Source organism: Panthera tigris, chromosome E3 (assembly GCF_018350195.1).
Source record: "Panthera tigris isolate Pti1 chromosome E3, P.tigris_Pti1_mat1.1, whole genome shotgun sequence".
In the NCBI taxonomy this organism is placed as follows: domain Eukaryota; kingdom Metazoa; phylum Chordata; class Mammalia; order Carnivora; family Felidae; genus Panthera; species Panthera tigris.
This window is the reverse complement of record NC_056675.1, coordinates 19,638,950-19,656,800: the sequence shown is the minus strand read 5'-3', so window position 1 is coordinate 19,656,800 and position 17,851 is coordinate 19,638,950. Positions and strand designations below refer to the sequence as shown.

The window sequence follows — 17,851 nt, the reverse complement described above, 5'->3', positions numbered from 1 at the left end:
ATATATATAGGTCAATGGAACAGAATTGATAGAGAAATAGACCCATACATCTGCAGTCCACTGATTTTCTTTTCTTTTTTTAATGTTTATTTATTTTTGAGAGCGAGAGTGAGAGAGAGCATGCGCGAGAGTGGGGGAGGGGCGGAAAGAGACAGAAGACACAGAATCCAAAACAGGCTCCAGGCTCTGAGCTGTCAGCACAGAGCCCGACGCAGGGCTCGAACTCACAAAGCATGAGATCATACCTGGGCCAAAGTCGGATGGTTAACCAGCTAAACCGACTAAGCCACCCAGGTGCCTCTACAGGCAACTGATTTTCAACAAAGATGCCAATACTATTGGGTGGAGGAAAAAAAATCATTTTTTTAGCAGATGATATCGGGACAAACTGGATTGCTGATGCAGAAGAACGAAGTTGGGTTCCTACCCTAACATCATCTGCAAAAACTAACTCGGTGGATTAAAGACCTTAGAACTTTTAAAGCTTTAAGGCTGTAAAACTCTTAGAAGAAAGACAGGTATAAATCTTCATACCCTTGAGCTTTTCAATGAGGTCTTACATATGGCACGGAAAGCACAAGCAACAAAAGAAGAAAATAGATAAATCAGACTTCATCAAAATTTAAAACACATTTGCTTCAAAGGACATTCATCAAGAAAGTTGAAAAGACATCTTAGGAAATGGGAGAAAATATTTGCAAATCATATATCTGATAAGGGTCTATCATCCAGAATATAGAAAGAAAAGAAATCTGAAACTCAACAACAAAATGACAAGCAACCGCATGAAAATATGACCAAAGCACTCAGAATAGACTTTCCTCCAAAGAAAACATACACGGCCCAGAAGCACAGGAAAGATGCTGTCAACATCATTAGTCGTTAGGGAAATGCAAATCAAAACCCCAAAGACGTATCATTTCATACCCACCAGGCTGTTACAGGTTTTGAAAAGAAAAGAGAAAAGAATAAAGTATTGGCAATTCATGTGGAAAAACCATGCCTCGCTGGCAGGAATACAAAAGTAAAGTGGTGCAGCCGTGGTGAAAAATAGTTCGGCCGTTTCTCCAAAAGTTAAGTGTAGAGTTAGCCTATGACCCAGCAGTTCCACTCCTAGATGCAGACCCAAGGGAACGGAAAATGTGTTCCCACAAAAACTTACACACAAATGTTCATGGCAGTATCATTCATGATAGCCACAAGGTGGAAACAACTCAAATGTTTATCCACAGATGAATGGATAAAGAAAATGTGGTACATCCATACAATGGAATATTACTCAGCTGTAAAAAGGAACAAAGCGCCGATTGTTACCGCAACAAGGATGAATCTTCGAAAACATTATGGGATGTGGAAGGACCCAGACCCGGCAAGCCACACATTGGGTATGGAGTTCTTTTTTAGGGTGATGAAATATGCTGGAAAAAGATAGTGGTGATGGTGACACAACCTTGAAATATACTAAACAAAACAAAACCCGCTGAATTGCATACTTGAAGGTGGTGACTTTATATATATGTGAAGTATATCTCCATTTTTTTAAAAAAAGTATGGAGAGGTCCCTTGTGCCCTTGCCCACCAGCGTCCCCCAGTGCTAACATTCTGTATAACTGTAGTACATTATCAAACCCAGGAAATTGACATTAGTATCAGGTGCACACCTTTGTACACACATTCGTGTGCGTGTGCGTATGAGTCCTATGCAATGTTATCGCTCATGTGTAGATTCATGTAACCACCACCCCATCAAAATACACAAGCACAAAATACAACAGTTCCATCACCAGAGAGGGATTCCCCCTCGCAACCCTTTACAGCCATAACCCCCCACGCACCCATCCCTAACGTTGGCAACCGCTGATCTGTTTTCGCTTCAAGAGTGCTATATAAAAGGAATCATCTTGTATGTAATCTTTTTGAGACTGGCTTTTGCCACTCAGTATAATGCCTTTGACATCCATCCAAACTATGTGTGTCCATAGCTTGTTCCTTTTGATTATGATAATTTATTAAATTGGGGCTACTTCTGAGGGCAGTCCAGCATATCCCTGAAGGGGGTAGATCCGTATTAGGTTAATTCTGGAAGAGGGAAGCACCTTAATTAGGAATGAGAAAGGGACCTCCTGTCTCCCCTGACCATCCATTCTAAAAATGCCCTTCCGTTGGCCATTAAGAATTCACTCTTATTTTCTTTGTCGAATTTATCCCTGCCTGGTTGGGGTTTGTCTTTGTTTTTGGTTTTTTTTTTTCCTGGCAGTGTTACTTGTTTGCTTCCCCGACCGGTGCAGAGCTGGGACCCGGTGGGCCAGGCTCCGCCACCCACCCCCGACTGTGGTTCGGCACCTGCCCCACAGGAGGGTATTTGTATTGAGCAAATGGGTAACAGACACTGTGAGAGCCTCCCCGGCCCTCTGGCCCTTCCCACGTCTGTGCGTGCTGGCTGTACTTCCCATTGATAATTCTCTGACGGAGGATTGCTTTTCTGGCCTCCGGGGCCCACTCTGCCTCCCGTGCAGCGAGCCCAAACCGGTGGGAAACGGAGCCCCCAGGAGCAGCCCTCAACCTGCGCTGGTGGGCTTTGGGGTATGAGTACCCCAGCTCCCTTGTCCTGGGGGTGGAGTTGCTCCGGGGCACATTCTGCTCTGGCTCCCAGAGCGGGCTCTCTGGGTAACACACTCTTTATGGAATGCCTTTCCTCCCCTCCTCTTCCCCATGCTCCTTTGGTGTCCAGATAATCTCCTGACACTCAAATCCTGGACTCGGGGGTCTGCTTCTGAGAGAATACAAACTAAGACAGCATGAATTAATGGATTAAAATAGGTGTACATCCTTACTCCACCACGTAGGCGAGCCACACCCTTTGCTCCCTTGCTGAGCTGTGACGGGAGGGTTACAGCACTCGTCCCCTCCCAGGGCTTTGAGAGAACCCAGGGAGGTCACAGCGGCGGCAAGAGGGAACCCTGATTCTCGTTCTGCCGTCTCTGTTACTGCCTGTGATGGACAGGTGCAGCAGACGCTCGGCCTGCTGGCCTGGCGTCCGGGGGTTCGCGCAGCGTGCCTCGGCCAGCCCTCAACGGCTTCCCATCAGCCTTCATCTCAGAGACTCTGTCTGCTAATGAGGCCCTGAGTTACCCGCAGGTTAATGTTCTTTGACTTTGAACACCATGATTCCCACTTAGTCCTCCTGTTATCCCTCCTGCTGACAGAAATGTGATGGGAAATCAATGACAGTCCCCTCGCCCGTGTCTAAGGGTCAGCCTTCAGACTCTTCCTTTGTCAAGCAGCCACAGCGACCCAGTTTAGGCCCCAACTTGGGGAAGGAGTGAGATGCACCCGCTGGAAGCTGAAATGTGGTCTCCTGACCCCTTGCAGCTGCCCAGAGCACTAAAAGTTCTTGCAGAGCTTGAGAAACTTGGCCGGAATAAGTCAGAACCCCTTGAACTCCTCTCTCCCCCTTAACAAAAGCAACCTCCTCCCTCCTGAAAGGCACCATTGTCACTGGAACAAGCCAGCTTTGTTCTCCCCCCGCAGCTGGAGCCTGGGCCTCGCATCTCCTGGGGGGCAGCAAAACCCCAGCGTCGGCCAGTCTCCTCCCCTGGCTGTGTCCAGGCCCAAGTAGCCGGCCTGGTCCTGGTGACAGGAGTCGGCTGAGACCTTCTCAAATACACGGCGGTGCTCCGTTTAGGTGAAAGGGACAACTTCCTTGGTATCAGAGATGTGGTGGTTATGTTGGCAGATGGGACTTACTGCAGCTGTCAGCCACTAGGTGGGGACCCTAGACTCAGTTGCCCGCAGGGGCCAGACAGGGGCATAACCTGGAAAGAGAAGTAGGTGTGAGACTAAAACTGTAAGCTGGGGTGCCCGGGTGGGTCACTTAAGCATCTGACTTCGGCTCAGGTCATGATCTCACGGTTCATGAGTTCCAGCCCTGCCTCGGGCTCCCCACTGTCAGCACAGAGCCCACTTCGGATCCTCTGCCCACCCCTCTCTCTCTCCCTGCCCCTCCCCAGCTCACACACACTCTTTCCCTCTCTCTCTCAAAATTTAAAACAAAACAAAACTCTAAAACTGTAGGGAGCTGTGGGGACTGGGGTGCCCGAGAGCCCCAGCCGGCCCGGCCATGGGAGCTGTGCCCTAGGCCCCAGCCAGCAGCTGTTAGGGGCCCTGTGTTGCCCTGCGTCTTGCCTGTCCACACACTAGCTCTGGAGGGAAAGGCGAAACCTCCCCATCTTTAAATGTTGGCAACAGTGTTTTTGAATACTTCATGAGCCAAACAAAATAGCTAGGCAGGCCAGATGAGTTTATAGCCTCTTCTCTAGCTGCAATGAAAAGACAGCTATTAGGAGGTAAATTTCATTCATTCATTCATTCATTCATTCGACAAAGATTCTGTGGCATCTACCATGTGCCAGGGAACCGTGTGGAAACTCTACACAGACGCTTCCCTTGAGCTCACAGTCAAGTGTGTGGAGGGCTGACCTGGACTGGAAAACAGGTGGTTGTGGGACACTGAGTAAAATGCTAACCTTAGGCACTGCAAGGAACCCTAGGTGCCTGGAGGAGAGAGTGACGGTGACAGGGAAGGGGTGACTGTGGGCGTGACAGCACATTTGGGCTGAATTTCCCTGGGAGGGAGGGGCTGGAAGAGTATTGCAAACAGAGGCCCAGCCTGTGCAAAGGCACTGAGGCCGAGCCTGCAGGGGGCTGTTTGGGAGCAGCTGTGAGTTTTCTCGGGACAGAACGTAGAAGAGGTATCCAAAGAGACGGAACAGGAGGCAGCTGGGGCTGAGAAGAGTCCCCAGATTTGGCTTTTTCCACCTGCATCTAAAGCACCTGTGGCATGGAATTTTGTTGGTGCAAAATGCACACGGCAGCAGGGCTTCCCTGCTCCTCTGGCCTTGAGAGCGGCTTTGGCAGCCTCACCGGTGGGCGGAAACCACACTCTGGGGTCCTGAGGCCTGGAAACCCTGCCAGGGAACAGAGCAAATCCTGAGGCTCGGTGGTTTCTTTTCTTCCGTTTCTATTTTTTAAATGTTTTTAATTCTACAGGGTTTTTACAAAAGAAAACCAAAGGCTCTGTTTGCCAGGTTAATGAATAGCACAAGTGATGGCTCTTTTCCCAACCTCCCTTCCCCTCTCACTCCCCATCCCCAGCCATCTCCCCAGAGCTGATTAATCAATTAGAATAAAGCCCGCTGCATTTTAAATTCAGTCCGAATGGCAGAGCAGAGAGGCCCTCGAGCCAGCCTGTGCCAGGGATGAGTCAGTACCTGCTACAAAGTGCAGCCCGGGCGGCTGAGATCTAAGACTCCACCTCGGATTACGGAGAGGAGGCCTAGCCTCCTGCCCTCAGCTTGTTTACACTGGGGAGAGGCAGAAAATGGGCTAACGACTTCCCTCTCTTGCTGGTGTTTCAGAGCAAGAAAGACCCCTCCTTGTGGACGTGCCCCTTCCACCCGCCGCTCCAGCTCTTTTTTGTTATCCGCAACACGAGCCGGCTGCACGACTTTGATCTAGCCAAGATCAAGGTTTGGAATTACTGGACAGCTGATGGTGTAAGTAAGGGCCCCCGACTACTCCTTGGGCGTTTGACTGTCGGAAGCACTTTGGCGCTGTCCAACAGCCTGAGTGCTGAAGTTGCAAAATGGGTACGCGGAGGCCCCACTGCGGCCCTTCCTGCCTGTTGCAGAATGCCTGGTGGTGCATTTCACACTGCATGGTTGGGGCCACCAGGAGCAGGGCCTCAGCTTGCAGGTGTGGCCGCCCTTTGCCGGAACTGGGGCTCAATGTTAATAGGTAAGAAACAGACACACAGAGAGGTTGTGTGACATGCCCCAAGTCACACAGCAAGGAAGCGTCACAGTGAGAATTTGAACCCACGCAGTCAGACTCTGGGCCCGTTCACTTAGCCAGGGCTTCTCAAACCTTAATCTGCGATACCTTACTGGGACTCTTGCTAAAATGCAGGTTCCGATTCAGAGGGTCTGGAGCAGAGCCCAAGATTTTGCATCCACCTGTGCCAGTGTCCCTGGGGTGAGAACCCCACTCTGAACAGTGAGGCTCTTAACCTCTGTGCTCCTCAGTCCCCCCGGTTTCAGCATCCCCGCCCTCCTTTCTACCCCCACACCACCTCCTACCCCTGGGCACTTATGCTTTCTTTCTTCTCTGGGCTGTTTTTTCATGCTCTCGTTTGTATTTATTTCTTCATTCGACATTTATTGTTGAGCATATGTACCATCGGCCTTCCTGATCAGTTCGGAGGACATTGGTATCACAGACCCAGTCCCTGTCCAGGAGGTACTCCTGGTCTAAAAGCTGGCAGACAAGTAATTGTAAAAATAGGACGCAGTGTGCAGAAGGCCTTGATAGAGGTGACTGCAGAGTGCCCAGGGTTTCAAACAGAAAGTCCAGGAACTCAGCAGGGAACTCAGTGCGTGAAGAAGGACAAGACCCCCTCAGCCTGACTTGTTTCCCCTCTTATGACAAACATGGGGACAAGAATTGCTCTGCTCTCCCTTCCAACTTGTTCTCAGGGAAGCAATAATGCAAGGGAGATGAATGATGGAAACTGGTCCTCAGCTTCAATATTGTGAAAAGAGACGGCAGGGCATGGTGGGGAGTGTGGCAAACTGGTAAGCCCATGCTTTAGGTAAAGGGAAGGCCACTTTTCAGCTTCAGTTAATGGCTGCTATATAGGAATGCCAGCCAGTGCTGCTAAGTCATCTGAACATTCCCAGGGAGTTGGGAATTTGGAATTTGATAGGAACCTTTCTGGTTTGTAAATGTCAACAGCTAACTGAAATTCCTTTGAAACCACTCCACAGTCCAAAGCAAACTCATCGTTGGGCTGGAGTTGGCCTGTCTAGACTATAGCCCCTGGAACATGGAGGGAGCCTGCATCAGGCTGGGAGAGCTCAGGGAAGGGGCTTGGAGCACACAACTGAGATGTGGCAGAAAGAGACAATAGCACAGAGCCAAGGTAGAAAAGAAGAAAGCGGGTCCCAGGTGGGGAGCCCCGCATGTGCAAAGGCACTGAGGTGCGGAAGGGTGCAGCCTCTGAACTGCTCTCGCTGTCCCCAGGCCCAGGCCTCCAGTCCATCTCCAGCAGCCCCTGGGAGGTCTGATCATCATTCTTTGCTGCTTCACACCCTCAGAGGCTCCCCCTGTCCCAGAGGACCCAGGTCAAACCCCTTAGTGACATCAGGGTCTCGTAATCCCTGTGCACCAGGCCCTGTGTCTCCCATCAGCCCCTGCCCCTTGCTGGCTCCACACTCCGGAGTGTCAGCTGTTGTGACTCTCTACCACCCCACACGGCAGTTACCCTGTAGGCCCTGGACCCTCCCATCCGGCTCAGCTCGAAGTGCCCCCCTCTGCCCTAGATTCCTGGAAAACGAGACATCATTTTCTCCAGGAAGCTGGCCCTGACCCCTGGCCCTTATGCCACTTCTGGCCCTCATGAATATGTTCCATCCCCCCCATACTGAGATTGACACCTGCCTCCCCCAGACCACCGTGGGCACCTGGGGAGCAGGACCTGTCTCCACGTCAAGACCCTGCGAAGTAGAACATGCATGGTTGCCAGCTGAAGGAATGAGTTCATTCCCCAGAACCCACAAGCAGCCGTCTTACGCTTTTTGATATCCAGATGAGACACAGAGAATCAGAGAACCGGGTGTTTGAGCAGGCTCGTACGGAAGGTTAAAGCTGAGGATCAAGTCCAGGGGAGTCTGCCCCTCCTCCCTCCTTCCCATCCCCCCCATCCTGTACTTCTTCCTGCTAATTCTCTCAGCCACCCCACCCCCACCCCCCCGGGCGTCCAGCTGTGTGCTTAGGGGCTGTCCTCCAGGCCCTAGCGGGACCCCCACCCCTGTGTAGCCGCGGACACTACCAGCAGGTAGGGCCATGCTCTCTCCTCTTGGGCACTTCCTGGCAGGTGGTCGTCAGCATCTTCCGGAATGAGTAATGGAACAGTGCTGACTGCCCAAGCCCGTGCCCTGTGGCTCAGCCCTGTCATTGACTATACGTCTCAGGCCAAGAAAAGCGGATTTGATGCTCTGGATTACAAAGCAGATAAGCCTCATCCCTTTTGGCCGCGGCCCGCCTTTCTTCTTGAACCTGCACTCAGGCTTCCCTGTGTGCGGAGAATAAAAAAGAGGAGCAGGACGTCAGGGTGTCGTTGCGGGTGCTTTGGGGAGCCTCGGCTGCGGGGATTAGAGTCCTGAGGAGGCATCTCTACACGCAGAGTGGAGTGCGGAGGACTGCAGTCCCTGACAGGGGTGCTGCTTATGTAACGCACCCCCGTCTGTTGCCAGAATTTACCGGGGGCAGAAAGCGCAAACAAATGCAGCTGCAGGTTGGTTTGATTTAATATTCTCCAGAGAATGCTATTACTGTGTGTTTTAGAGGAGATAAACTGAGACTTTATAGGAAATATAGCTCAGCCTGGTAGACACGGCTTGTTAATACAGTGTTTTGTGTACGGGAATCCAAGGAAGAAAAGTTAAATGGGGGGAGCTAATCCAACCAAGGCGTATTGAGAACATAAGACGAGAAGGTGCTAGAAAAAGGGAAGTCTCTCTTATTGCAAAATATGCCGCCCGTTAAATCCCCAGGCTAACTTTTCTGGGCTCCTCTCCCCCTCATCAGGTGAGGCGGTGGGTGTGGGCTGGCCCCGAGGGGAGGGACTTGAGGGGAAGGGAAGGCACAGAGGCTGGAATCCATCCACACAGGCAAACAGAAGGCAGCACACAGATGTCTGTCCTTGTCACAGCTGCCGTTTATCCAGTGCCGCGTCCATCAGGCGGGCGTGAGGCACCCAAATAACACCAATAACTGAGCAAATGAATCATCTCGACTGACCCCCAATAATCCTACAAGGTGGTGTCAGCCTTGGAGGTGAAGAAGCTGGGGCTTAGAGTAGCGAGCTCCTAGGGGGCAGGTAGACTGCGTCTTTTTTACCAGCTCTGCTTGGCAATGGCTGCCTGGAGTGCTGTCTTGGGAAGGATCTGGAACCTTCCTTCTGGTTCAAAAAGAAGAGGGTGTGTGATTGATCAGTGATGTGGGCCCCGGGCTCAGGAGGAGGATGTGATAATACGTCTGTCACATTTTTTGATACTTGTCAGATTCCATGACTTGGCCCAGCTAGTGACTTGCAGGGGACACGGTGGAGAGGGGAGCGTGAGAGGTGTTGGTTTTTCTGGTTTTTTTCTCAGCACCGCCCCCACCCCTGCAGAAGAGAGGGGGAAGGAACCAGAAGTCTCCCTTACTCTCGTGTGTGGTAACCCATCCAAAAAGTGGGCTTTCGGCCGCTCCCCAGGGTCTGTGTTTCCCTTTGTAACAAGCCTGTTAGTTATCTGCTATCTGGTGGCACCCTTCAGGAACGACAGGCACGTTGTCACCATCTTCGCCCACAGCGTAACCAGTGCCGATGTCACTTCCAGTTGGTCACAACAGCGAGTGAGGCAGGACGGACACCCAGGGGTGTATTTCATACACAGAAAAGCTGCTCCTTAGATAGTTTATGAACGAATGGATGTCAGAGTTCCCCAGCGGGTGTAACTCTGTGATATGCTATGGCAGTCTAAGCCCGTGCTGCCCCAGAGAACTTTCTACAATGATATCAACACTCTGTGTCTGCCCCGGCCGGTTCAGTAACCCCCAAGCCACGGGTGGCTGTTGAGAACTTGCAGTGTGGCCAGTAACTAAGAAACTGCATTTTATTTTATTTTTATTTATTTATTTATTTATAATTTTTTTAAAACATTTATTTATTTTTGAGACAGAGCGAGAGACAGAGTGCAAGAGGGGGAGGGGCAGACACAGGGAGACGCAGACTCTGAAGCGGGCTCCAGGCTCTGAGCTGTCAGCACAGAGCCTGATGCGGGGCTTGAACTCATGAACCGTGAGATCATGACCTGAGCCGAAGTCGGTCACTTAACCAACTGAGCCTCTCAGGCGCCCCTTATTTATTTATATTTAATTGAGGTGTAATTGACATATAAGACTGTATTCATTTTAGGGGTACAGGCTTTGATATAGGTACATACTGCAAATAATCACTAAATAATAAACGAAACTAAATAATCAGTTTAGTTAACATCCACCAGCTCACATAGTTACAAAAATTTTTTTTTCTCATGATGAGAACTTTTAAGATCAACTTTCCTAGGCACTTTCAAATTTACGATATGGTATTGTTAACTACAGTCACCATGCTGTATGTTACATCCCCAGGACTTTTTTATCTTGTACCTGGAAGTTTGTGCCTTTTGGTGCTTCTCCCCCCTTATCACCACCTCCCACTTCCTGCCTCTGGCAACCACCAGTCTGTTCTCTGGATCTATGCGTTCAGGTTTGTTTGTTTGCTTTTTAACGTTTATTAATTTTTGAGAGACAGAGACAAAGCAGAAGCAGGGGTGGGGCAGAGAGAGAGGGGGACACGGCATCCGAAGCAGGCTCCAGGCTCTGCGCTGTCAGCACAGAGCCCAACGGGGGGCTCGAACCCACAGACCACGAGATCGTGATCTGAGCCGAAGTCGGAGGCTTAACCTACTGAGCCACCCAGGCACCCCTGCGTTCGGGTTTTTTTTTAAGCCGCATGTGTAAGTGGGATGATGCAATATTTGCCTTTATTTCACTTAGCGCAGTGCACTCAAGGTCCATCCATTTGCAAACGGCGAGGTTTCATCTTTTATGGCTGGGTAATATTCCACTGTGTGTATGTGCCACAACTTCCTCGTCCATTCCCCTGTCCGTGGACACGTGGGTTGTTTCCGTGTCTTGGCTGCTGTAAGTAATGCTGAGGTGGACGTATCTTTTCGAGCTAGTGATTGCGTTTCATGCGGATAAATCCCCGGATGCAGAACTGCTGAATCACGTGGAAGTTCTGCTCTTCATGCTGGGGGGAGCCTCCATACTGTGGACCCACCAACAGTGCGCAGGGTTCCCTTGTCTCTGCATCCTTGCCCACGCTTATCTCTTACGAGAAGCCGCATCTTACCTTTAATTTGACTGCAACGCCAGCCGCCATCTGTGGCTGGCGACTGTGTGGCACCGCACGGATCTTGGCACTCAGGGTGCCGTGCTGAACAAACAGACAAGGCCCTGTCCACACGGCCCTGTCCCTTCTCGTGGGGAAGGGCAACGGACAAGGATATAAACGAATAATGTAATTTCAGGTAGCGCTAAGTGTCCCGAAGACGATGTAATAGGGCCGTGGGAGAGGGGCATGGGGAGAAGGAGGCAGGGCTGCTTTGAGTAGCGAGAGACCTTCCATCAGAGCCCAGAGCCGGCGCAAAGGCCCCGAGGCAGGAGCATGCTTAGCACTTCTAGGATAGGAGTCTAGGCCGCGGCCGGGGATACGAACAAAGGAGAGGGTAAGGGGAGGTCCCTGAGATGGGTGGGAACCAGGTCGCGTGGGCCTCCCTGGCTCAGATCTTATGCCCGGAGAGGCAGAATATAGAGAAGTGGTCAGAGCCCAGGCACCAGAGCCAGCCCAGCTGGGGCAAGTCCTGGCTCCTCCTCTTCCGCCTCTTCCTGGCTGTGTGACCTTGGGCATGTTGCTCTGCATCTCTGTGCCTCCGTTTCTTCATCCATAAAACTGGGTAATTATTCTTCAGTTAATACATATGAAGTTCTCAGAATGACTCCTGGGCTTTGTGAGTCTTATACAAGTGTTACCAGTTGCCGTCGTGATTGGAGGGTTTTGAGCCAGCGGTGATAGAATATGAGGAATTTTAAAGATGACTCCGGCCGCTGTTTGGGGAGTGGCTTAGAGGGAACAGGGAGCCCCCACAGGAGGCTTCTGGCATCGTCTAGCTGAGGGTCATGGTGGCTTGGATGAGGGGCCTGGTGCTTATGGGGTGCCCCACGGGGAGACTCGCTTCATCCCAGGGCAACGTTTGCATTTCCAGCAAGGCCTTTGTTTGGGGCAGGAGGGAGAAGTTTCAAACAAACGTGGCAGGAAAGAGATGAGCTCAAACAACCCACGTACCCCTCACCTGCTCCCGTGGTAATCGGCATCCCGCCCTTCTGGTTTCATTTACTTCCCACCACACGGATTGTGGCTCTCACACCATTCCACTCATCAGTTCTTCAGTGCGCATCTCTAACAGATAAGGAGTTTGTTTTTATGCAACTCCAATGCCACTGTCATACCTGGCGGTAATTGGTTAGTGTGCGCTACAGCCCGGTTCATGTTCAAGTATCCCTAATTGTCTCCATGTATTTATTTATTTTTAGTTTCCATCCAAATTAGTTAGCCTAGAGTGCGACAATGATTTCAGGAGTAGATTCCTTAGTGCCCCTTCCCCGTTCAGCCCATCCCCCCTCCCACAACCCCTCCAGCAACCCTCAGTTTGTTCTCCATAATTAAGAGTCTCTTCTGTTTTGTCCCCCTCCCTGTTTTCATATTATTTTTGCTTCCCTTCCCTTATGTTCATCTGTTCTGTGTCTTAAAGTCCTCATATGAGTGAAGTCATATGATATTTGTCTTTCTCTGACCAATTTCGCTTAGCATAATACCCTCCAGTTCCATCCACGTAGTTGCAAATGGCAAGATTTCATTCTTTTGGATTGCCGAGTGATACTCCGTTGTATGTATATACCACATCTTCTTTATCCATTCATCCATCGATGGACATGTGGGCCCTTTCCATACTTGGGCTATTGTTGATAGTGCTGCTATAAACATGGGGGTGCATGTGTCCCTTCGAAACAGCACACCTGTATCCCTTGGATAAATGCCTAGTAGTGCCATTGCTGGGTCATAGGGTAGTTCTGTTTTCAATTTTTTGAGGAACCTCCATACTGTTTTCCAGAGTGGCTGCACCAGTTTGCATTCCCACCAGCAGGGCAAAAGAGATCCTCTGTCTCCGCATCCTCGCCAACCTCTGTTGTTGCCTGAGTTGTTCATGTTAGCCATTCTGACAGATGTGAGGTGGTATCTCATTGTGGTTTTGATTTGTATTTCCCGGATGATGAGTGATGTTGAGCATCTTTTCATGCGTCGGTTGGCCATCTGGATGTCTTCTTTGGAGAAGTGTCTATTCATGTCTTTTGCCCATTTCGTCACCGGGTTATTTGTTTTTTGGGTGTTGAGTTTGAGAAGTTCCTTATAGATTTTGGATACTAACCCTTTATCTGATATGTCATTTGCAAATATCTTCTCCCATTCTGTTGGTTGCCTTTTAGTTTTGCTGATTGTTTCCTTGGCTGTGCAGAAGCTTTTTACTTTGATGAGGTCCCAGTAGTTCATTTTTGCTTTTGTTTCCCTTGCCTCCGGAGGCGTGTTGAGTAAGAAGTTGCTGCGGGCAAGATCAAAGAGGTTTTTGCCTGCTTTCTCCTCGAGGATTTTGATGGCTTCCTGTCTTGCATTGAGGTCTTTCATCCATTTTGAGTTTATTTTTGTGTCTGGTGTAAGAAAGTGGTCCAGGTTCATTCTTCCACATGTTGCCGTCCAATTTTCCCAGCACCATTTGCTGAAGAGACTGTCTTTATTCCATTGGATGTTCTTTCCTGCTTTGTCAAAGATTAGTTGGCCATATGTTTGTGGGTCCATTTCTGGGTTTTCTATCCTGTTCCATTGATCAGAGTGTCTGTGTTTGTGCCATAAAAATTGGGTTTTTAAAAAATGTTTATTTATTTTTGTTAGAATGCAGAGAGGATGGGGGGATAGAGGATCTGAAGCAGGCTCCACGCCGACAACAGCGAGCCTGATGATGGGCTCAAACCCACAAACCCCAAGATCATGACCTGAGGCGAAGTCAGATGCTCAACCGACTGAGACACCCAGGTGCCCCCCAAATTGTTTTTTTTATAGTTGTTTTGTTTGGATTAAGACCAAACGTGGCAGTAGCTTTGAAGTCAAAGGTGCAACTGAGGTACAGCCGAGTCTGAGCGACCTGGTGGCTGTGCCCCATGGCAGGGTCTGGGCAGCCTCGAGCCTGGGGAGCACCATGCATCTTAGTAGGGTGGCTGGTGGGAAGGGGACCGACCCAGGTGTGTGACCTCGGGCTTGGTCTAGGCCAGTGTCAGTCACCAGAGGGTGCTGAAATCTGGGAGCCGAGTCCACACTCAGGAGGTTAGGGGCATGGTAACCTTGAGAGCCCCAGAAATCCTGGGTCTGAAACAGGCCCCCAGCCTGCAGGGGAAGGAGAGGCAAGCAGAGAATTCAACCTTCGGAGAGGGGGCCCAACAAGGTGTTCAGGATCCAAGCAGCAGGTTGGGGATTCAGGACCAGACGACCTCCCAGCAGGGAGGAGTGCACAGATGTAGAACCAGGACGGAAGCCGAGACCCCTGCCCTGTGCTGTGCGGACTATAGCGGGAACAAGTGGTAGCTGGGCTAGACGGATGTCTGAGTAGGGGAGGGCTGCCCGCATGCAGGTGCCGGTCTCAGTAAATCCTGGGCCCCCTAGGGGTTGGGGCTCCCCCTCCCACCTCCTGCCTGCCTTGACCAGCATTGACTGAGTAGCTGAGCCTACTGATTAAAGTTCTCAGTCCCAGAGATAGAGTATCAGTCAGGATTCTCTTGGTAGCAAAGAACAGAAAACCTAATTAAAACTGACGTAAGCACAGGGTGACTCAGTTGGTTGAGCATCTGACTCTTGATTTTGGCTCAGGTCATGATCTCATGGTTTGTGCGTTCAATCCCTGCATCAGGCTCCATGCTGACAGTGCTAGAGCCTGCTTGGGATTCTCTCTCTCTGCCCCTCCCCTGCTCACACGCTCCTGCACTCTCTTTCTCTCTCAAAATAAATAAATAAACTTAAAAAAAAACTGACATAAGCACAAAAGAGAGAGTTCATCAGCTCATGTAACAAGAGAGTATAGGGAATCTGGCTTCAGGCATGGCAGGTTCCAGGAGTTCACATGATGTGGTCCAGAATCTACCTCCCTCTACCATGCATCTCTGCTTTCCTCTATATTGGCTTCATCCTCAGTCTCCAAGGGGTGGCACTTAATGGTGTCAGACTCCTTATTACATCAGCCCTTGCAGAGATTGTCCTCCTGAAAGGCCCAGATCTAGGACACGCCGGCCAGGCAACCTGTGGTGGGGTTCACGTTATCCCTCTGAAGAGAGGTTGGGGGAGGGACGGATACCTAGTGGAAAATTGAGGTACTCTCTCCACGAGAAGGGAACACGTAGGAAATGATATCCAAACGAGGTCTTTTTACTTTTTCTCTAAGAACACAGAAGTCACGTGCCGTCGGACAAATTCATCGGCTCCCAGATCTAAACCTTCCCCAAAGCTTAACTTCTGAACCGAGCTTCCTTTCATCCTGGCCCCCAGACGCTTGTCTTTGGCATTTCTGCCCAGCAATCCACGGACCCTCCCAACTCCGCATCCCCGAGCCCAGGCTGGTCTGTCCCAGCCGGTCTGGTCCCCTGCTCCCTTTTGCGGCCTCCCGCCCCTGAGTCCTCCTCTTGTCCCTCTGCCCCTCACTGGGCATCCCTATTTCTGTGGCCAAAACCTGTCTTCTTCAGGACCCAGCTGCTCCTTCGGCTCGCAGACCCCCGAGCGAGACGCCTCCCATCTCCCTCTCTCCTTGCTTAGCCTCTCAGCCCTTAGCCTCATCAGCAGGGGCTTATCGATCCCCCACACTCCGCTGCTGTGCTGGGGCCAGGAATCAGATGCGCTGTCTACGCCTGCCAGCTCACACCCAGCGGCATCAGAAACGAACCACAGTTCAACGAGGCCAGTGCGGTGACGTGGGATGAGTCGGGGCATGAGCCGGGGACCTCGCAGCTGCAGGAAGCCTCCAGGGAGAGTGGCACAGCCCCCTGCCGTGACCCCTCCCTGGTCCATCCTGGGAAGAAGGCCACCACGGAAGCTGTGTCCCCGGCCAACCACAGGCCGCTCGCAGACAGCTTTCAGCCGGCTCCCAACGGCCTTTGCAAAATTCTTTGCGTTGCCAACTTTGAAAAATTGGGCGGTTTTACATGAAAATGGGGATTTTCGACTTTTATTGAGAAAGGAAGCTGTGGCGACCCCAGGCCACATCCGCACCCGAGAGCTGTGGCAGAGCTCCATCACGGCGCCACCGTCCTCCCCGTCCCTGCTAGTCTCCCCGGCACAGTGACACGGGCATCACACCGTGTCGCCCCTCCCACGTGCGATGCTCGCCCGGACCCTGCACGCATGTGTGTGCGTGTGTGTTGCGGACCTCCTCCGCTCCCAGCCCCCCAGACTGGCCCCTCTGGCTCTTCCGTCCTTGTCCAACCCTTCTCTCCCTCTGGTCTCCCTAACACTGTCCTCTTCACTACGCCTTTGCTCCTGCTGTTTCCACAAGCTGGAGTGCCTAGCCCATCTTATTTAAAAAAAAAAATTTTTTTTTTAACGTTTATCCATTTTTGAGAGAGATCGAGTGCAAGTCAGGGAGGGGCAGAGAAAGAGGGAGACACAGAATCCAAAAGAGGCTCCAGGTTCTGAGTTGTCAGCACAGAACCCGACACGGGGCTCGAACTCACGAACCGCGAGATCATCGCCTGAGCTGAAGTCGGACGCTTAACCCATGAGGCCACCGAGGCGCCCCAGCCTGTCTTATCACAGACCCCGCCTTTCGGGGACGTCGGGGTCCTTGTGTCTTCACACACAAGCCTCCTGCGTGCCTCTAGCCTGCCCCAGGCCTCTTCTGGCATCTCCGGCCGCACCCTTCCAGGCACCAAGTCACATGCTTCCCCAGGTGTTCCTCAGTTTGCTGAGGCTCCGATATCCCCAGCTTGTGCCCCCTGGTCAAATCCACCCTGCAGGTGTACCCCTGCAGGGGGTTGTACAGCTTGTGGACCACTTGATGAATTTGAAAATTGGCTCTGGATGAACTGGCCACATTGCCCGTGTGCCTCGGCCCAGAGGTAGGGGAGTCCTGACCCGAGACAGGGAGAGTGATGCTAAGCCCCACGCTAGAGTGGATGGGACTCTTCCTGTACCTGCTGCCAGCCTCTGCCTGGAACAAGGGGAGCAGGGAGTCTCCCGGCCATGTTAGCCCTGAGTAGCAGCCTTGGCAGGTACATACGTCCGGGGCGGTAGAACGGGTGTAAGGCCAGGATGGTAGCTTGCATTTCGTGAGTACGTGCTGTGTGCCAGGCGGTAGGCAAAGGGACTTTGCATGTATCGGCCCAGTTCTTCCGTCCAGCCATCCTATAAGATGGGTATGGCGTGATGGGCTCCATTCTACAGATGGAGAAACTGAGGCACTGAAAAGCAGAGCATCTTGCCCGTGGTCACATGACTACCACGCGGTCTGGTGCCCATCACATGGTCCTGCCTTTCAGTGGAGACTGTGGTCACCGGAGAGCTGTGCCCCATCAAGGCAGCGGCCAATGCCTTTCAGCCCTGGCCGCATGATGCCAGATGGCCTCGATGTTCAAGAGAGGCCGGAAATGCACATTGTTACGTGAAAGCTCCCGATTTGTAGATCTTATTGACTCGTTCTGAAAATTTTAACAGCCCCGGGAACCAGCCCGGCACAGATTTAGCCATAGAGCTGCTTGTGACCCGATCTGTCAGGGCCCATCCACGTCTGTTGTCCTGAGTGTGTGATGTTGGGAGGGTCAGAGTGCTTGGCCCAGAGCCCGGCAGGTACTAGGTGCTTGTTAAATGTCACGGTGCCTCACCGTCTTCCTCAAGTTTCTCCATCACAAAAACGGTTTTCATTGTCCTTCTTTTCAGGGGACATGTAAAAGGCCACTGAGATCTCTTCCCCATAAAACATTCAAGTTCAGGTGCTCCGGGAAGGAGCACGTTCAGTTCCCAGAGCTAGGCCCCAAGATACCTAGGGATTGGGCCTCTTCCCTGTCCTTGAAGATCTCACATCCAGGTGAGGACAGGCACGCACATGTGGGCACTCAG

General features: G+C 51.5%; 1 protein-coding gene across 1 annotated transcript in view; it reads left to right on the top strand.

Annotated features, from left to right (window-relative positions):
• The window catches only part of KATNIP (katanin interacting protein), a 193,290-nt gene that overhangs the window by 135,191 nt on the left and 40,248 nt on the right, over window positions 1–17,851 (top strand). Inside the window, 1 exon segment of the mRNA XM_042972321.1 lies at window positions 5,418–5,555. Within this exon segment, the coding sequence (XP_042828255.1) occupies window positions 5,418–5,555 (138 nt within the window).